At 41.1% G+C, this 21526-nt stretch overlaps 2 protein-coding genes across 12 annotated transcripts in view; both read left to right on the forward strand.

Annotated features, from left to right (window-relative positions):
• Window positions 1-21526, forward strand: part of ARHGAP28 (Rho GTPase activating protein 28) — a 723491-nt gene that overhangs the window by 293909 nt on the left and 408056 nt on the right. The window lies entirely within an intron of this gene.
• PTPRM (protein tyrosine phosphatase receptor type M) overlaps window positions 11683-21526 on the forward strand; it is a 449317-nt gene continuing 439473 nt past the window's right edge. For 5 of the 11 annotated variants that reach the window (XM_050306131.1, XM_050306135.1, XM_050306149.1 and 2 more), the window contains exon 1: window positions 11683-12127. In XM_050306131.1, the coding sequence (XP_050162088.1) occupies window positions 12055-12127 (73 nt within the window). In that variant the 5' untranslated portion in view covers window positions 11683-12054. The remainder of the gene's footprint in view (window positions 12128-21526) is intronic. The other 6 variants (XM_050306143.1, XM_050306170.1, XM_050306178.1 and 3 more) reach the window with 2 other exon arrangements.

Consider the following 21526-nt stretch of genomic DNA (forward strand, 5'->3'; position numbering starts at 1 on the left):
CTGTTCCTGGAACAGGGAAACCCAGGATGTACATACAGACTGGGGAATGAGATGGTGGAAAGCAGTGCCACTGAAAGGGACCTGGGGGTCCTGGTGAACAGCATATTGAGTGATTCAGCAGTGCCCTGGCAGCCAGGAGGGCCAACCCTGTCCTGAGGCACATCAGGCACATCATTGCCAGCCAGTTGAGGGAGGGGATTGTCCTGCTCTGCTCTGCTCTGCACTGGTGCAGCCTCAACTTGAATATTGTCTGCAGGTTTGGGCACCACAATGTAAGAAAAGATATTAAGCTATTAAAGAGTGTCCAAAGAAGGGCAACAAAGATGGTGAAGGGCTTTGAGGGGAAGCCATAAGAGGAATGGTTGAGGTAATTTGGCTTTTTCAGCCTGGAGAAACTGAGACTGAGGGGGGTTAACACAGCAGTCTACCTCACAGCAGTCTACAGCTGCCTCATGAGAGGAAGTGGAGGGGCAGGCACTGATCCCTTCCCTCTGGCAACCGGTCACAGGACCCGAGGGAATGGCCTGAAGTTGTGTCAGGGGAGGTTTAGGTTGGATATTAGGAGAAGGTTCTTCACCCAGAGGGTGGCTTGGCACTGGAACAGGATCCCCTGGGAAGTGGTCGTGGAACCAAACCTGACAGAGTTCAAGCATTTGGACAACACTATCAGGCACATGGTGTGATTCTTGGGGCTGTCTTGTGCAGGGCCAGGAGTTGGACTTTCAATAATGCCTTCAGGATAGTCTATGATTCTATGAAACCCTCATGGGTGCTGCTGAAGGATGGAGAACAAGACCCAGAGAATTTCTTTCCGGGACTTTTAATTCCAAAACAACCAGAACAGACCACAGCAAGGTATATTCTGTGGTTCAGCTGCACAGTTCTGAGGCTGAAGGGAAACAAAAGAAAGCAGAGAAAAGAGGGTGATAGGGGAGATCCACAGTCCTGACTATGCTATCACAGTAGCTAGCACCCACACTCCTTCACTTTAGCTCCTGTTCATTGCTGGAGACCACTTTTCACAACTATGTTTTCCGCTCAAAGTGGCTCTAGAATTACCAGAATCACCAGACATTTGCCTTGTGAGTGTGTCTTGTAATCTCTTGTATTTAAGCCCAGGATGCTTCCAGACAGACACTATCTGTGGACCAGTGGTCCAATGCAGTCTCCACTGCTTCCTCTTGTCTATCATGTCTCCTCAGTCCTCTTTCTAGCACAGAGGAGGTTAGTGTTATTTCCTTGTCTTTTCAAGCTAGTGTGCAAAAATACAAAGCTATGCCTATTTAAAAAACCCCGGTGGTTTCTTTTTTGAATATAATGCATTCCTGTCTGTCAGGATGGGACACCTATGGCTTCTTTTTCTCAAGCACCCTTTCCATACAGTGTCACCTCATACAGGCATGCTGCAGCATCTGCCAGCATCTGCTATGACACAGGCATTTCCTGATTTGCTTTATAATTTTGCTGGGATTTCCTTCACATCCATATCAAGTTCAGAGTGAGCAGTACTGGGAACCAACGGGTTGAGATGGAGCTGTAAAGTGCCCAGACAGTGAGAAGTGGTTCATACTAGGAAATATTGTCCTAGGCACATTCACTCTGGGAGATTCTCAAGAGGAATTAAAGGACAAACAGCTCTCCTAAAAGAAGTCCTGCTAGGTAAAAGGCACACATGAAAATTCACACGCTGTCACTTTCCCAAAGTGACATGTCAGAAAACACTTTTTCTCTAGATAGTAGACAACACACACTACTCAGTAGGGAGGGTTTTTTCCTCTGTTCAAACTTGGTGGGAATAAAAATCCAGGACTAGTGAATGTTTATCAAAATGGGAGACAGGAGAACAATTTTTCTGGAGTGGTCAGAAACCTACAGCATTAACAAGCATATTCCTGGAACTGTGGCAAAAGACAACCAAATAAAAACCATGGCCTTCTGACAGTGAACCATGACACAAAGATATTTGAATGAATATTGCCACCATCCTCCATTAGTGGATATCCATGGTTTGGGGAACGGCCTTAGGACAGAGCCATGTCTTTTAGTGTTCATAACTGGGCAGCCTATTGCTCCATATTCATATCTTGAAGTTCAACCAAAGCACACTGGTTATCTACTTCAGGTAGCTTCTTAGTCACCAAAATGTGATGGCTCCCGTGAGTCATGATGGTGAACTCACAGGTTCAGGAGTCCCATGTGTTCTCCATATGAACTGAACAAATAGGCCTTGCCCTTGCCTTTCATGGTCATCTTTGCCTCGTCTCTTCACAGCTGCATAGCAGAATCAGTATGGACAACAGGGAGCTGTCACAAGGATAGGATGGTGCTGTAGCATCTGAAGTGCAGCCTAAGTACTGAGGGAGAGACGCTGCTACTATTGGTTTCACTGAGAACAGGACTTCTGCTCAAAAAGGAACAGCTCTACTGGTGAGAGTGTAAAAGCAGATAAATCAGCCACAAACTTGTTCTTCTACTAGTGTGATCATGAAAATGCAGGAGTATTTCAATTTCTCCTTCTGAGTTTTTCCACAGTTACTCTGTTCCAGAAGCTGCATGTCCCTGGTTTTGAGGCATTTTGGAGATTTTAGCATTTAATTCAGTAACAGAAGCAGCTACTTTCAGTTATGATACAGATTATTCCAAAGCATTTGGTGCTTAGAAGGGAGGAATTCTAATCTAGGAAACTTTTAGCTCATACCTCAATGCTTGTGACCACAAAGGTTATTGTACTTCATTCATTCAGAACTCTGTCAGTTCAATGTTTGCACCTGAACTTTTGAATTTGGTAGAGGTATAGCCCTGATGTTACAGTATTGTTTTAATGTAGGTGTTTTATAACTTGCGCTTCATCTTTATTAGTATTCCCTTAATATGTTTTTGTTTGTACTGTAAAAACAATAGAGATTTTTGATGAAAACTTACTGCCTCTGATTTAGCATCTGTGTCTCCAGAAACAACACACCATTAGTTTACAGCTTCACACAATGTCTGATCAGTTCCTCAACATGAAAAAAATTTCCTCAGCAATGCTTACACCTGATCATTGTGTACGAGACCGGAGAGAACACTTCCTCATTTTCCACAGAGATTCACCGTTTTAAGACCTGTAATTGATACTACTGTGTAGCCCTTTGAATATGACTAGACTTTTTTTATACAGGTAGTGGTTTTGCCCCAAACCACACCTGTAATTCCCATTAATAGTGGTGTGAGGGTAAAAAAACTCCCAGAACTTCCATAATGCAGCTTTCCTCTGCATACAATTCCCATTAACTTTAATCTAAGCTCTGCACAACAAGGAACAGCAGGATCAGCACTGATTTTGAAAAATAAAGTAGTATGTAATGACTCACCACATCTGCAAAGCCTTCCTGACTTTTACTTATCATGCTTTTATTTTGGCCAATCACTCCTGTCTCATCAGAGCTGCTTATTTAACTTGTGAGAGGAATCCATTTCAGCATTATGTTTTAGCACATACATTTGTATCCATCATAATTCTTTATTTATATTTAATAAAATAATTTAACAGTATAAAATAAAATATTACATAATTGTTTTTTAGCACAATACTGCACGGAGCAGGAGAATGAACAGCATCCATGGCTATCCACCAAATTTCAAGTTATCATTCCCAATGCTTTTGACAAATCAATGGGTAGTTGAATTCCTACTCATTTTATTATGTGTAACATGCTAAAAAATTACACGGCATGCATATAAAGTAATTCTTTGACTGAATAAATTTCTCCTCTTATTCTCTTCTGTGCTTGCTCCCCACTTTGTCTCCTCAGGGCTATGCTATTTAAATAAGCTCCCATTATTTTCAGTGGAATGACTTCCTAAAGGGAAATATTTGTGTCCCTTCACTGGACATCTGCTGTTGGTATGAAAGCAATCAAGAGGAAAAAATGATGGTATGAAGCACATTTAACTTTCACGCCTCTTCATCATTCTGCACAAGTGAACATCAACAAGAATTCAATCATAAGTATATCGAAATATATTCCTCCCCTTCTAAAAAAGCAGAAATATTTTAAAAAGAAAATAAATAGGAAAAAAACTACTAAATAAGAATAGATGCTAAACATGAACCTTTCAACTTTGTAGTACCTCCCCTGACCCACTATTATAATTTAAAAAGAACTAATTCAAATACTTCCAAATACACAAATATGAAATAAATTCTATAAATGACTAACACAAACTGTGTAATTTAGAAATGTCATCATTATAACATATAATTTACTTATCAACAACTTTTTAACATATTAAGGTAAAAACCTGCAGTCAGCACAGGTGGTGGTACGAGAGGTGGTACTTACATCTATGCTCATATGCTGCCTCTGATGGATTCTGCATCACTGACTACTGTGCCTGCCTGCCCAGAATTGCCTCTGATGAGAAGGTATCACAGTGTTTTGCAACAGTATAAATTGTTATTATAGTAGATTTTCATGAGAAAAAAAATTATTTCGTTGTTGAAAGACAAGATTTAAAGTGCATGTCTTTCTGTTAAACTACAACTGTAGGAAAATAAGAATCTTAACTTCATATTCCAATAGGATCCAATTTAATAACGTCTCATGCACCTCATGTGACAATGGCATCAAATACTAGGAAGTTGTCTAGAGGTGCTGCTGACAACATGAATGCTACATTGCTAAATCAGAGTCAGTAATAAAGAGGCAGAAGAAACTCTAATTCCATCCATCAATGACTGTTTTTAAGACCCACAAAAAGAAACAAAGAGGCTGCATATTTCACTTCTTTTGTTTCACAAACTCCTAATTAACTGTAAAAGAACTTTCGGAAAAACTTAATCTTATGCCAAGGCACAGCTCCTATTATCTGATGCTAGTTCAGAGCTATTGAAGAAAAATGAGAAAAATATACGTGAGTGAAGAAACTCAAGAGAAGTTCACAGGCAGAGAAAACTAACTTTATATTGAACGTGGCTTTTCAGTTGGCTTTTGCTTTTATGCATTTTTGATGGAATGTATCCAAAAAGTCAGAACTATGTTTTCCTAACTGTAAACACCATCTGAAGGGCCCTCACAGATGATCTGTCAGTGTTAGCACTGATGGCATCAGACAGATAGTATTTTAGTTGTCTGCTTCAGTTCTTCGCCTTTTAAGAAAACATCTGAAAACCAAAATTTTGCCAAGCATTTCTAGGGATTACTCCTAAAGGGAATGTTCCATCTAACAGGAGCCTGCAGAGAAACCCTGAAAAAGGGTTTATCTGTGAAGAGGGATGGACTAGAATATTTTTAGCAGAAAAAATACAATGCTATAGCTCTGCTGGTGAAACTCAGTGTGTGTTTCTTCTATTATGTAATAAGGACTAATTTATTTTGGAACAATTACTCTGTCTTGGAAGACTAAGAAGTCAGCTTACTTCCCAGTGCTCATCTAAATTTCGATTCTTCTGGTCTGTCTCCTTGACACGGTTGATTATAGAAGCACTGAATAGAAAGAATAGCAACTTGAAGTTCAAATGAGTAGGGAGAGGTGGAACAGTACAGAACTTTGAAGACAATGAAATTAAGCCTAAATTTGTAATAGAAAAGGATGTTAGCCCAGATGAATGACAAGATCAAAGCAACGAGTGACAAAGATGATATTACAGTCTGTATTTGTACAGACTTTGAAGACTGAATATATGAATATTTCCAAGTATTTGCATTTGATCAATTCAGTGTTTCTGTTTCTTTCTGCTCCTGACCAATCCCATTCACCCTTACACAAATCTGAAGGTTGTATACTCTTGGTAGGTGTTTAACAATATTAGGCATTTGGACTATTTTGCTCGTTTCCTGTATGTACCTCCTGAAAATGTGGACAGAGACACAGCTAAGGACATACATATTTTGGGAGAAGCTAAGAACAAGTAGTAAAAGAAAATCAATGTATATACTTTTCAAAGCATGGGAATTATTAAAATTTATTAAAAGCCATGTAATATATTTGAAGATGCAAAGGTGGAAAGTGAGGTGATTTTGACTTCAGTAATGCCTCTGATCAGCCTCAGTTAGGGCCCCCACCCACACCTTCTGTCCCACAAGCACCAAAAGCACCATTGTCCCACAAGCACCATTTCTGCTCACTCTGGGGCCATTAGTCTCTGCTGGAGCTATGGTGTAAGAAAACTGATCTCCACGTATCTGGTCATAGGCCCTGCTGAACCAGGCCCCAACCTGTAGGTTCACTTCTGGACCTGTCTTATCAGAGTAGACCGATGATGATCACCGAACATGTTCCTAATCCTGATTTGCAGATCATCTTCCTGGCTTCCTTGTCATTGTGAACTTCCTTCATGATTTGGAGCCTTGGTTGAATGTGGCCATGCTCTCTCAGCCCGTCCTACTTACCTAGCTGGGTCTGGTGGATCAGGCCCCTGGCCCCTCTCCTGCTGGAAGGTGTTACTGCACTCAATTCCTGCCTCCCCATCCCTTAGGAAACAGCTGACTCTTTCTGTTCCCTGACAGAAAGCTCTAGTTTGAAGAGGCCTGTTTCTTACACATACTATACAGTGATATACTTCTAAGAGTAGAGGTAAAAGCCAAATGGTTTTAAGTCTTTGTAGATTGTTAAAAACAATAGTTTTCTGATAAAATGCTGACAATCAGAACGCGAGACAGAATTTGGATTGCAGACATGAAAATACACCAAACGCAGTCTGGTAGGAGGTGCATGTTCTTCCTTGTTCGTACAAACCACAGGAGTGGTTGAAGGAGACTTGATATTGATCATGGCAATAAAAACTTTGCTTCCAGCAGAAGACAGAGCACCGTACATAGAGTTAAATTTTTTATGACTTTACAGTCTTCTACCTGCACAGTCAACACTCTCTCTTATCCATCTTATTATAACAAATATCAGAATACCTTCTGAAATAGATGTACTTCCACAATGCAGCCATTTTTTTGTTCTTGGGCTTAAACTAGCAGTAACCATATCTCTACAGTGTGATCTGTTGCTCTTTGCTTCCCTCCTGACATTCAGATCCTGAAGTTCCCCCACTGTTTTCCTTGGATACATCAGACCTTTTTCTCACTTGTATTTCAACAATTTCTGATTAAATATTGCTTCTCTCTAGTCTTTTAAATACTTTTCAACGATACAGGTGTGTTTTCCCTCTCAAGCCCCAACTATGGTTCAATATCAAGTCCAGGAGTGGCCATGTAGCATTTCCTCAGCTATCAAAAAAAAAGTTTTTCTAACAGCTGAAAACAAAGAGGCCTTTAGTTTTTATTATCACAAATTTCAGAGTGATCAAGTGAATAAGGCAAGATGTCCTTAGGACAAAATGGATCATTATTGTTGCTTGCACAAATCATTAGTAACAAAAAAAAAAGAAAAAAAGAAAAAAAGAGGCAGTCACATTACACATGACAATATCTGATAGGGAGCAGCTACAGTTGTGATTAGAGCATCTCAATGCCAAATGAATGATCAGGGATCAGTTCCAGTGCCAGAAAGCCCCAGCAGCAATAAGCAGGAAAGATGATGAGCCTCTGCTAAAGATGGAACATTTTGTATGCAGCAACTTTTGCAGCTGCTTTAGATTGACCTTAGATTCCAAGGAGTTCTTTGTTGTTCCTTGGAGGCAAGGAAACACGGGGTATGGGGTGGATCTGATCTTTTAAGGACACTACTACATCCTCACCCTACCCCTCAACAAAAGGCAGAGGGGTGCATACCTGACTTTTTGAATAAACACTAGAAGATTTATTCAGAACATTACATTGATCACTGAAATAGCTCTTCAGTAACAAATGAAACCTTTACAACATCTATGGATACAGATATACTCAACATTATGAAAGAGAACATAATTGTGTATAATGTAATCGATAAATCCTGGCACACAGATATGAACACCCTTCTTTTAAAAAGCTCTTGACAAAAATTAGCAGTGAAAAGGTGAAGAGTATCAGTAAAAAACTAGGTGAGAAGAGAAAGCTACCTAAAGATAACTGAACAGTAGCAAAGGAGAAGAGGTTGCTCTGTATTTAAGAAGAGCCCCAAATGGAAAAAAAATCACCCATTTTTCAGTTTGGCATATTTTTCCTTGACTTAGAGAGATGATGTGATTTTTCTTAGGTGGTGTGGATTTCACTGTAGCAGAGAAGCAGCTTTGATAAAAACAGAGAATGTGAATCATTGTCTTCTAAAAAAGCACATCATACTTTCACTTATTAGCTGTACTTAACTAAGAAAATGTGCCCCTGTCCTGTGAAGAAAATTAACTTTCATCATATTTAAACAGTAGTGTCATTGAAAGATTCATGAAGCTTGTCTGTCTGAGCTTTAAAACAAGATAGAGTGGCCTAGCGAAAATCACTCTTCTCTGACTACTTTATAGTGCAAAAAATAGCTTTAAGCTGTGAGAGTGATGTTATCTGCTACTGAACCAAAAGATCAGGTGACAGCTGTGTAGCCCACATTCTTGGCCACTTAATCAGCATTGTCACAGGTCAAAAAAAGGCAGGATGTTTGGGCCTTCCTCCAATATTTGAATACTAGTCTTTGCTTTTCTATTTCTGCTGTAACATGAGCAAGAGAGTGTTCCTGCTCTGTTTCTTTATAGGAAGGGTGACTTCATGCTACGGATTATGCAGGATGGCCTTGATGCCTTATGGAATCTGAGATATGTTTACTTGATCTTGCACCAACAACACAGAATGAACAGCACTGAGTATCATTAGCATCTTAAAGGAAAGGTAACAGCCAAGTAGATAAACACAATACATAACTAATTGTTAAGCCTATATGTATGTCTTTTTAAGAACTTATTCTTGACATAGGTCAAGTAGTCTTGTTTCCACATGATGATAAGTACTTGGACCTCAGACCCCTCTAGCCAGTAATACAGCTCTTGATCAGTTTGAAATTTTCAAAAATCATTTGCCAGAAGGAGCTCAGAGATCTGTAATACTGGAAATGGTTCTGCAAGAGAATGATTAGCAGGGAGAGAGCAGCTGTGCCAGAGAAGTTTCTGTAATAAACAGTGTAATTATTCACAATTTATCATCAAGTTGTTTAATTTCCCCCCAGTGGAATGTATAGAAGTTCTCTATTTTAAAATAAAGAAGGATCTTTGCAGTGAAGGCTAGTTATATGCGTTTCCTATTGCTGTACATTAAAATTTAGAAATCAGTTACGACAATTTCCAGATTTCCTCCTTATTCCACGTCTTACTGTCTCATTCTTTGACTCCTTTCTGCAGGAATAATTTTGTGATATTTATGACACAGCTAACAATTCCCGATCAGCCATGCATGACCTGTGTTTCCATTGTTCTTGCTGGTCTAGCTATTCCCCGGAGCTTAACTGTTTCTTACATTTCCCGTAAGTAAAGCAGAACATTTGTGTCCTTGAAGGTCACGCACTTAGTCCTACTGTAACTGTGACCAAACACTCTTACATGTTCTTCTGACTTTCTATCTCATCTTCACTAAGCTAATGCCAGATAGCTGTGGATACAGACATGGAATTTTCGATTTTCTGTAACAAAGTCGGGGTTGAGAGTTGCTCTGTTGGGATTGACAATGGCTGGCTAGACATACAATTTTATGTGTGTCCGGACATCCTGAACTGAGAGAGGTCATCATCAGCATACGCATTGGTGTAACTGCTTGGTTTTTTTATTTTTAGTACAGACCTACTAGAAGACACATTTTAAAGTTTAATTTACTGTTGATTATTTATGAGATTTGAGTTTTTTAGTTACAAAGGTAGCACTTTCAAGACTACCTACAGTTTCTAATTTTTAAAAACTATAACAGCAGCTTTTAAAGAACATACAAAATACATACATTATGTAACAAGGAAGAAATTACAACTAAAATTAAAAAAAAACCACACACTTTTATTATGAAATACCCCTAGGTTACCAAGGCTTTGGTGAATTAAGGGAACTTTTTCGGGGGGCGGAGGGGAAGACTGCGAAGGTCCAGGCAAACAATAAACTAATAGAAGGCTCACGATTCAAAAGAAAAAGTCTGACGTCAGGAAACACAACAATTAATGCTATTCTGCCCCCTTGCGTTAACTTTTGAGGCAGCTGCCGTACCCTCACACATCTCAAAGTTCATGTCCCGTCGCTAAGATTGCGTCACCTAAGAGATGCATTACCCAAAACACAATAGAGCAGCGTCCCGAAAACAGCATGGTTGGCCGATCCCTGGAAATGATACAGCCGTGTGCCTAAGTTTGAAGATAACGTGTTGTATGTAAAAATAATATAAAATATGGACAAATCATTAATATGTTGTAACTCGCACGACAGTGTGGGGGATGGTTGGAATTTTGACCTCAATTGAAACAGGAGTGAAGTAAGCTAACTATATATAAGAGCAGCATGGAAAACAGAGGACCCGTGCTGGAGAAAAATGAGAACCTAGAACCTCAAACCCTTAATTCCAGCATTATCTAGATTCTTGGTTTTACTGTTTTATTAATAATCCACATGGAACAGGCAAGGTATTGAATTTGGCCACAGCTGCACTTGAAAGAAAAAGCTTTCATAGAAAGCGTGAGCCAACAAAAATATTTCCACCTCTAGAGCCACACTTTAGAAAGAAGTGGTTTAAAACCAGCAAACACATCCTTGCAGAGCCATGAACACCAGGAGCCAAAGCCCCAGTGTGAGGACGACTGTCAAGCGGCAGTGTTTCATAGGTGACGTGGAGATCACTGCCAAAAGTCAAACGCTGCAAATAATGAAAGATAACTGCCATTTTAATGTGATTTTATTTCCATCATCCACTCTCTAACCCTGCCAATTCCTGAGGTTATTCTTACTCGCAGAAGTAGGAGATGCCCACGTGTCTTGATCCCGGGGCCGGCTGGGCGATCTCCAGAGGTCCCTTCCCGGAGCGCTCCGGAGAGGCCAAGGGTCGCTGTCACCGGGAGCTAAGCAAGGCGCTCAAGTTTTATGAGCAGCACCCGAATGCAAAGCATTTAATTTACAAGACAGTGCCTCTCCTCGCCAACCCGGAGAGTCCATCTACATCTCAATTTTCTCTCTGTATCAGCCGAGCGCTGTGCGGGCAGGGCTCTTACGCTTGCGGTTCCCCAGGAAGGCTGAGTGGCGGCCTCCAACTAGTTCTTCAGACAGACTCCAGACCGCCTGTACAAACAAACCGAAGCGGTGATGGAAAGCCAGTGCTCTCCCCCGCTCCTGCGTTTCCCGTTCCCTGTCCCGGTGCCCGGAGCAGCGCCAGAGCGGCGGGGCGGGGGCGAGTTCGCTGCCCCGGGGCCGCGCCGCTCGTCCCCTCGAGGCCCCGTCCCGGCGGGGCAGGTACCCACGGCGGCCACAACTCCAGCGCCGGCGGCTCCGGCCGGGGCCGGCCCGCGGCAAAGTTACCGAGATGCGTGGCTTTTTTTTTTTTTTTTTTTTGGTTCCTCTTTCTCTTCCCCCTCCTCCCTCCACTGTCCGCGAACTTTCGACATCGCCCTGCCCGGCACGGCGCCACCTCTGCAAAACGAGCCGCGCTCGGGGCAGCAGGTCGGGAAGGAGGTTCGAGCGCTTCCCCCCTCGGGCGACGGCCGCCCCCGAGCTGCTGTGCAGCGGCGGGTTCCGGCCGCCTCGCCCTCTAGCGGGGGAGAGCGGCGGCGCCGGCGGCTGGGCGTGACTTTCCGCGCTCCCTTCAGCCCGCCCGCCCGCCGCGGGGGACCGCGAGTCAGTCAGGGAGCCGAGCTGAACCGGGACTAGCGGCGGCGCCGGCCGAGGAGGCTCCGGGATTAAGGGTGCCCCCCCCCCCGGGCACCGGGGGAGGCGAGCGGCGCCCACCGGGGCAGCGACGCGGCCGGAGGAAGGCAGACGGGCGGGCGGCCCGCGGCCACTTCGCACCCTCTTCCCCTGCCCTTAAGAGCGGACAGAGGGTCAAGGAGAAGGAGAACAGCCCGCGAGGCACCAAGTGCGGGAGTCCGGCTGCCCCCTCCTCGCCTGCCCCACGGACTGGAGGGGGGCGAGAGGGGCGCCTCCTACTTTGGCAAACACTTTGGCACTTTTCTGGACCCGGAGCAGGAAGGGGTGGAAATATGGGGAAAGTTGGAACTTGCCTGGTTACTTTGGCCGGAGTTTTGCTGGCAGCGGGAGCGCAGACGTTCACAGGTAAGGAGTCGCCTTACCCCATGGCAGCCCTCCCGCGGGCCGGGCGGCGAAGGGGCAGGGGGGAGCGCTGCCACTTCGCAGTCGGTGGGTGTTTAGTTTGGTTTGGGTTTTTTTGTTTTCTTCTGCCTTTTTTTTTTTTTTCTTCCCCTCCCCGTCCCCCTGACGGGGTTGACACTTCGGAGCCGCTGCGTGCGTAGGGTGGAAAAAGTGTCCGGAGGCGGCGGCGGTGCCGGGATGCCCTTCGGTTCGCGCCCGTGCGCCTCGATGGAAGGGCGAGAGGTTGGCGGGGCTCGGGCAGCTCCAGGGCAGGGCTGGAGGGACGGGCGGGACTCGGGCTCTCCGGCGTTTCTCCGCCGCGGACTTCCCGAAAGTTTCCGCGCTGGCCCGGCGCGGGGGGCGGAGGGGCGAGGTGAGCCGCCGCCGGCCCCCGGCGTTCCGTCCGCAGCCCTTGTCTGGCGACGAGGGCAGGAGGGCTGGCGGTGCTCCCGGAGGGGCCGGCGGTGCCTGCCCTGCCTGCCCGCCAGTGCCTCCGCGCTGGCCCCCGGCGCTCCCTGCCCTCGGCCTGCCCGGGGGTGCGGCCGTGAAACGCCGGCACAGCCGGAGGTGCAGTCCTGGCCCCGCGCTTTCTGCAGCCCCCCCAGATCGTCGCCCGAAAGGGCAGGGCAGAAGCTGCCCTCGCCTAAGCGGTACCGGGGATGCATTACCGGGGGAACAGCACGGCGGAGTGCCCCATCAGCAGCGTTCCTCTCGTTCCCCGGAACCTCGGACCTGCAGATGGTTATCTTGGTCCCGAGCCCCCTGCCTGCACCCCTGTCCTATTTATATGTTGGAGAAACGCGTAATTTTAGACAAAAATTTGGATTGTGAAATAGTTCTGTGCGCTTCACTGCAAAGAGTAACTTCAGATTTTTTTTTGGCTTGTTTTGTTCCTAACATGAAGTTAGTGCAACAGAAAAGCAGTTTAAATTGAAGACATCTGGTCTTCAGCTCATGTGAAGTGTGCTTTGATCTGGTGGGAAGTAATATTTCTGACTCCTTGTTGCTCAGGCTGCAGAGTAGTTTATATTTTGTACATTACATGTTGTTTCTATGCAGCACTGTATCTAAACCAAGTTTTATGGCTAGGAATTGGTGGTCTGTTTTAAAACTTTTAAAAAATTTAAAAATTCTGGTTTTTATTTGGTTTCAGGGACCTTTTGTGTACATAGCTGCATTTCCCCTAGTTTCTTGCCAGCATTTTTACTGCAGGCGAGACAGAAGATCTCTGAGCAGAAAAATGTTTTGTTCCGAGGTGATATATAACAATGATGAAATATTTTCCAAACACTTCTGTTAGGATGAAGCTATGCTCTGCAGTGAATTATGGAACTGGATTCGGTTATATTAGCCCTATAACTCATTAATGTTGGGAGTCTAGTGTCCAGACTTCAATGGGAGCTCTTGCTTTATTAAGATAAATCCATAACTCATTGCTGACTTGAGTGAACTGTCTTCCTTCTTGTTTAAAGTTAAGCTGGGGCAGCTCTTCTGTTTGTGGATATTTAAATAGCTTGTGCATGTGGTGTGCTGATACTATACTAGGGTCAGCACTGAAGTGCTGTTCATGTTGCTGAAGAACAATCCCACATTAGTGTTTGATTTGTATCTGGTGTATTCATTTCCTTGACACATGCTGTGGAAAGAACTGTGCTGTAAACCACAAACAATTCACAGATGACTCGTGCATATAGGTTTTTTAAAGGTGCGATTCCATACCTTCTGAAGTATTGAATAACAGAGGCTGCAGTTCACACACTGTAGTGAGGTTGGGAAGTATGGCATGGGGTGCAGAATCTGCCCTGTTTTCTCCCTATGTGTGCATATGTACATGTACATTACATATTGACTGAAGATTATTGTGAAGATGCACATAGGGAATTGTTTTTTTTTTAAATATTGATTTTTGGCACTCAGAACAAAATTGAGGAAATTCCCATTTTTATGCTTTACCATATCAAGCGTGTGCCTGAGTGTCATTTTGGCTTGGGGGAAAAAATGCTTTTTCTTTTGTTAAAACCTTGATGCATCAGTGTCATAGAAATTAAATGACAGGAAAAAGCCATCCTTGAGTTGTGTAGTTGTCTTTTGTAATAGCTGTCCCCTACTGCAGACGGGAGTTATGTGACTAACCTATAAAAAGTTTAAAAGCAAACAAAGAAAAAAGAAACAAAACCAACTCCACACATGTTCTAAGCAAAGAATAGCAGCGTGTGAGTTAAGTAATCTTTGGCATTTATAGTTCCATTTTTATTTTTACCCTTTTCTAAATTGACGGATTTGTTTTACAAAGATTGGTTCTAACATTATGTTCAGCTATTGTTTTATTTGAGTTTTTTATTTAGAAAATAATCTTACTTAAAGATCAGATCTTGGCTTTTTAAGGCCTGGGAGATTTCAAGTAATCTTTTGAAAGCAGCTTAACAGTTAATAACAATGAGATTTTCTCTGAGTCCTTAAATAAAGATTTTAAAATTCTGGATTCATCAATTCAAGAAGCAAATGATCTCATGAATTTGAATTAAAGAGATGTTACTGAAAACATTGTCTTAAATGGACAATGATGCTTATCCTAAGTTTTTAAATGTAGCTGGGCTCTTTCTGCAAGATTAGTTTTGGGTTTGGGGTTTTTTACTATTTTTTGGTTTCTTTCTGAAGCACTGTAGCACACCTGATTTATCTGGTTTTGTTTATAATTTTAGCATAAATGTTATTAAGTGGTTTTGTGTGAAGACTGAATGCTAATATTACAAAAGTCTCTGAAATGTGGTGTTCTGTCATAGAAAATACCCCCTGACTCTGCTGTGTTCCTTCTTCCACCTACTTGGTAGATTATTGAGGCTAGGGAAAGCACTTCACTCCTGTAAGGGATTTAGGTCAAATGTAGAGATGTGGGAATTTAGAAGAGACGTTGTAAACTTAAATATTTGGCCTTGCCTAAAATGAAGGGTCTGAATGGGATGAGTTCTGTCAAGTATCAAAATGGGGAGCTGAAATTGAAGGTAGGGATATGTGTAATAGAACTCAGAAACTGTGCTTATGAAGTCATCGTTCAGATAGATGTAAATTTGCACAGAGCCTGAGTTCTGAAATTGATGCTTCTTGCTTACAAACAGAATCTGCCATGAAAAGCATCAAGGTTGTATATTATCTTTCTTCGATACTGGTTCAAAAAGTTTGAGCTTTTCTCTGAGAAGGGGTGAGTCCTATTGCAGTGAGAGGGATGGATGGATTGACTTAAAGTGCTTTTGTAATGAACTTTGCATCAGCACTACTGGCAATTACGAAGAAAGGAACAGGAGGAAGGGTGTTGTACAAAACTTGAAAGTTATTTTTCCTAGTGATTGGTAAAGGTTTTACATAGAGAATAGTAATCCTCAAGCTATTTCATGGATTAAAATTAAAACCACAAAAACTTGCATTCTGAATAGAAGTTGTGCCTTAGATTCATCTGTTTCATTTTTGGGTGTAGGCACTCTAAAAAGAAGGATCACTTTTTCCAGAAAAGAGATGTAAGGAGGAGTTTGACATGCTGAAGTTGAGACTTACTGTGATCACATTGATGTTTGGTGACTGCAGAGAAGGAAAATGAAAAGAAAGAATATAGGTTAAGTCTTCATAGGTCCTATTGTAGCTGAAATGAAGCTCCTGCCAATGTCTAGGAAATAAGAAGTTTCTGGTATAATTAACTGTGTTTAAAGAGATTTCTCGTAGTATTAGGTTCTCAGTTTGAAAGCCTTTAATAGCTATTCTGATCACTTCAGAGCAAAGATCTCCAAGTGTGGTTATATCTCATTTTAGCAAATTCTACTTTTGTTTGCATCGTTTATTTCACCTGCTTTTCTGTCTTTCCACCCATCCATCAAGTCTGTATGCCTGCACTTCCTAAGGGAAGTAACATATGGTAGTGAAAATGCAGCTTTATTAGTGGCTGACGCAGTTGTCAGCTCATCCAGAAAACTATTCCAGCTAAAGTTATAGCATGGACTTGGCCTTGCTAAACAGTGAGAGCTGTGGGAGAAGATTTTCAAACCAAACTTCCTGCTGTTAGAGATTTTCGCTGCTCCTATTACAGCTGTTAGGTGAATAGGTGAATGACTTGATTTGTGTTTTACATCCAAGACTATTCGTATTCAAAACAGTCCAGCAAATTAATGAAGAGTCAGCTTCTAAATGTGGTGGGATTTCACTTTTTACAGTTAAATGAAATAAAGTTTCTGTTCCCCTGTAAACTGGGATTTACTTAAGAATGCTTCAGGTAAAAATGAGTCTGGGCTTTGGAAGTAGCACAGTTCATCAAAAAAGAAACTCTGTGGTGGGTATGTGAGTTGGTTTTCTTTATTTATTTTATTTAGCTGTTTTGCATGTTAGTTATGATCAGCTAAATAAATATAATAAAGTTAGTAATGAAACCTCATCAGAAATTAAAAATAAATCCTACAAAATATTACAAGAATGTAATAACACGGAAGGGGGGGAAATGCTGTGGTGTTTATTCGGTCTCACAGTTTACCAGTCATCAGAATTAATGAGGAAATCACAGTATCCTGAAACAATATAACAGCATATAATGTATGAAAAAATAATATATTTAGTGCTCACAGAAGTTGTTAGATTGGCAGGTAGAGAGAACAAATCTTCAGGCAAATCACAAAATATGTTAGGATAGGGTGAGCAAGCTCCTGAACTCTTTCTCACTAATGTCGTTTGAGTCTGACCTGAAGATGTGTGGGGTTGGTTTGTTTCTCCTGTGCGCTCACTCGTGCGCTGTGGTGGTCAGTGAATATGTCAAACAGCCTTGTTGCTGGTGGCCAGGGAAGTTTTACATATTACTGCTGAGACCATCTGTTCAGTTTGCATCGTTGGATTCAGCTGGGGAAAGATAACAGGTGTAGACTTGGTGGAACAAAGTCCAGTTGTGTTGGGGGGTCAGGACCTGTGAACTAAACATGTGTTTTACCTGTTGCAACTTCATGCTAAAGGAAATGCTATTTTGAGAGGGGTATCTCTTGTTTTTCAAACTTGTTAGTATCACTGTCAAGCACTTAATTTGAGGTAGCTAAATCACTAAGTTTTGAAGATGTTTCCCCAGGAAGTGACATGTAATTATGAACCTTTCAGCTCACATTTATGACTCCTGTGTAAAGAAGTAGTAGTTCTGGAACTTTTCACAACAGGAACAAACTGTTTGTAAATGTGTGAATGCAGCTGAATTATCTGCTCAATTTTTAAAGGAAAAAATTAGTCTCTTCTTTATTTAACTTGATTTTGCTGATAACTTCCAGTTCTGTATTTCTGATGTACAATATTATAAATGTGTTAAAGAGGATTTCAAGAAACCATAACCAATTTTGAGCATATGGTCATATATTTAGAAAAAAATATAAAAATCTAGCAGTAAATTTTCCTATGTCACTCTGTTGACCCAGCTGTGTTCTGAGAGTTCTGCAGTGTTTTTCAGTTTTGCCTGCTGTGACCTGCTGCTGATCACTAGGTGTAGCTGCATCTCTAAATCCACTTTTCTAAGCACAGAAAGAGGAAGGGCTATAAACTGGGCTTTGTAAGAATGTAGATGTATTTGGAGCTGGGGAGGTGTGAAAATAGATGATGGATTTTTGTGACCTAGAGAATTTTAATCCATGGTGGCTTGTTTGCATCAGTTTGATTATAATACAAATGAACTTTTAATTACTTGTAAAAAGGCTGATTTCAGTATTCATCACAAAGACGCATGAATGCTCTAATATGGCAAAAGTACACAATAAAATGCAGGAAACTACAAAGATATTGTCAGCACTTTCCTAGTGTTTTAAATGCAAGGGTTATTGCTGCAGAGATACGATAAGCTTTTCTTTAAGGATCAATCAAGATGGTTAAGATACAACCTCAAGTGTTGTGTGAGCATATGTCTTCTCACAACCTATTAAGAACCTTTCTCTACCATTCGAAATAGTTATCTTCAGCTGTGATGTTGCTGTCAGTGGAATTCTCTTCTACTTTTGGCATAAGGTGTTGTGTTGTTTTTTAAGCCATGTGACTTCCATTAATGTTATGAGGAGGTTCAGAGGGTAAGGTCCCATATATGCTTTAAAAATGTAGGAAAGACATTTTTGTGCCCAGATTTATGAGAGTAAAAATTAAGGTGTATTTATGCCTCTAACACATACTCGTGCTCAGTAGCTACAGGGAGTAGGAAAGAAGCATCTAAGCCAGAAGTGTTTGACTCAACAGTGACCCTTTGCTGCATAAAGAGCAATGGTAAGAGGGGGGGAAAAAAGAAGTAATGGCCACAGTTGTTGAGACAAAACCATGGCGGTATTAACAAGAAGCAGTTTTGAAAACAGGTTTAGACGTAGGGTGTTGGAGGAGGGGGAAGATAGGAAGGAAAGTGTAACATTTTCTGGAAAAATGGAAGAGTTGAACCTTAATGGAAGAGATGCAGGAAAAAAACCCCAAAAAACTAAAGTCTAGAATAAAGCTAAATTACATTTGGAAAGCAAAACCAAATTTATAATTGTTTACATTTTCTTATTTTTTGTTATCTTACTTTTGAACACATTTGTTTTTAATAATATATTAAAGGCTTGAATGTACCTTCTGACAGCTATACATAGCAATAGTTGATTATCTTTACACATATGGTTAAATGTAATGATGTTAATGACTCTTTAATTTTTTTCAGTGAAATGGTCTAAACACAAGATTTTGCTTGTGAATGTGTTTGTTTTTCCCTTCCCCACCCCCCACATGTAATCTGCCCTGATTTAGAGAGCAGTAAATTTTGGTTAGGGTTTTTTGCAGGGTAGATTAGCTTTTTTATACCTCCCTTCCTTTTTATTTTTAATCTTCTTCAATGTTAAGCTATTATAAATATCTCTTAGAGCATTTTTTGTTAATCACTGGAAATGTGGTTTTGCTCTGGAATAACTAACAGCTAATTACCTCTTTCATCACTTTAGCTCTTCATCTTTTAGGAGAATGAAATAGAGCATCACTTGCCTATAGTAGAGCAGGGTTTTTATTTGACACCCCCCTCCCCCCCCGATTTTTGTTTGGGGTTTGTTGTTTATTGTTTGGTGGTTTTTTGTTTTTGTTTTTTATGTTTAAGGCACAGTTATTTTGAGGAAGTTTTCAGAAAGATGGTGCTTTATTATCTTGAATCCTATCGCATCTTTTAACTTTAAAATCAAATATTGTTTAAACTCTATTTATAAGTAATATAGTGGATAGAATATTTTTGTCAGTGGCCCTTTAATTCTGTAGAGCATAAAGGTAGGCTGATTAGGTGAAAGGACTGTTTAGTTGTGCTGATAAGACCCTAACATAAGATTGAGGAGAATATTACAGGACTTTCTGTGCACTTTCAGGTGGATGGATAGTGGACCAGTAATGTAATGCTTAAGGTTTTTTTAATGAGGTTGTTATAGATAAAAGAATAGAGTGGCTATTCACATTTGTTCTTCCAGTGAATATACACTAGACTGAATAAATAATTTCCATCCATGATACCTGCTCCTATCTACTTGTATACATGACTGTAATCTATGCAGTAGTTTGTATGTCTGTATCTTAAAGATTAAGATAATGATGAAGATCTTGATGAATTATTACCCATTAGCAGACTCTTGCATTTTTCCCAGTGTACTTGCAGCATAGGTAGCTGCAGGGGAGTTACTTTTTCTTCTTTGCTTCTTTTCCCTCTATAGTCAAACAATTCCTTATTTTGGGAGCTGATGCTTCATAATTCTGTTATGGCTGATACAGTAATTTGTGACCAAGAAGTGGTCATCTACCTGCACTTTTTAAAGTTTTATTTACCAAGTCTACATAGTTTTTGAGAGCAGAGTTTCTCATAGTTTCTGAGAAAAGAGATCCACACTTTTGAAAAAAGAATGTTACCAGGTTCTATCTCAAGCAAAGGCTGAGGTTTCCTAAAGGGAAATGATTTTCTCTCAGTGGAGCTTTCTGAGCTTGGAGATTTTTCTGGTTCTACACTGGGATGACTTAGCCTAATGTGAATCACACCCCTGGAGCACAGCATGAAGACAAAGATATATATTTTAACTCCTGTTGTAGTAGTTGCTTAGTGATCAGAACTCCCACAGAGGTGTGGGAGACCTGGATTTAAATCTGTGCTCTGGAATCTGACTGTGACATGGATGAGGATCTTCATGGCCAAACTTTCCTTTCTGTTTGTTCTATGGGATTTTTGTTTAGTTTGGACTGGTAGGAATTTCTTCCCTTCCCCATCCCCCATAGCTGATAAATCTACTAAATTTTCATTAAAAAAAAAAATAAAAGAAGGAGGATGACAGTTCAGAACCCCACGAAATATTTAGAGAAAATCTACAGCAGTCATTTGTCACCACTTGTAACTTCAGTTTTCCCTAGAAACTCATCGAAGTGTTTAAATGCTGTCACATGTTTAGGAGATGGAGAGAGTTGTGGACATTTCCAGGAACCATAGTTCTCAGTGGGGTAGTTCCTATGTTAATGACAGAAAATTGCTATAGCCTTTTTTCCTTTAATGTTACCTTTTCTGAATTCTGCAGAGTAGATGAAGATTATTTTACAAAGCACGGCATTTAACACTTTAATATAAGCACTTTACATAACACATCACTTAAGCTGTTTTTCTTTTTAACTTCTGCAGAGACAGCTTGATACTGAAGTAATTTCTCACTTATGTAAGATAAATTGCTGTCCTGATAATAATTCTAAGGCACTGTGCTGCTGATGGCCTTTTTACCGTGTCTGAGAGATGTCATCTTGATTTGGTGCTAGCTCAGGAGAACAAGCAACTTCCTAAATAGGGAAGAAATCTTTTGGGGTTAGGTCTGTGAGTGTCACAGACCTTTGGTTGAGAAACCGACAAAACCAAAACACAATTAAAGTTAATATTTATTTAAAACCTTAGAGGTTGAAAAGGCCAAATGGAAGCCTGTATGTTGCCCAACACTACTACCTCCTGTTTATAGTGACAGCAAAAGCACGTGCATTGAAGATCACATATAAAGTTCCTGAGGTGTGTTTTATTTATTTTTACTTCAGGAGTTGTTGTTAGAATTGCCTACATAAAACTAGGCTAGTACAGGATTTATGTGAATTAGCCTAGAATTTTCATGTGGAGATTGGGAAAACGCTGGGGTTTGTTTTATTTATTTAGGAGTGTTTGAGACTAGCACACGCCCTTTGGAGCAAATATGCATTGAAATTACATAGGGCCCAGGAGCCTGTGACTAGTTGAAATGCACTCTTGACAAATAAAAACCTGCCTTCTGCAGCAGCCATGCACCAACAGCAGATGAGGATTGGGGCTTTTAAATGAGTCTTGCAGAAGCTTCAGAGCTGGATCCTTACGTG

The sequence above is a fragment of the Myiozetetes cayanensis genome, unplaced genomic scaffold (assembly GCF_022539395.1).
Source record: "Myiozetetes cayanensis isolate MyiCay16 unplaced genomic scaffold, myiCay2020 scf1, whole genome shotgun sequence".
Lineage (NCBI taxonomy): Eukaryota > Metazoa > Chordata > Aves > Passeriformes > Tyrannidae > Myiozetetes > Myiozetetes cayanensis.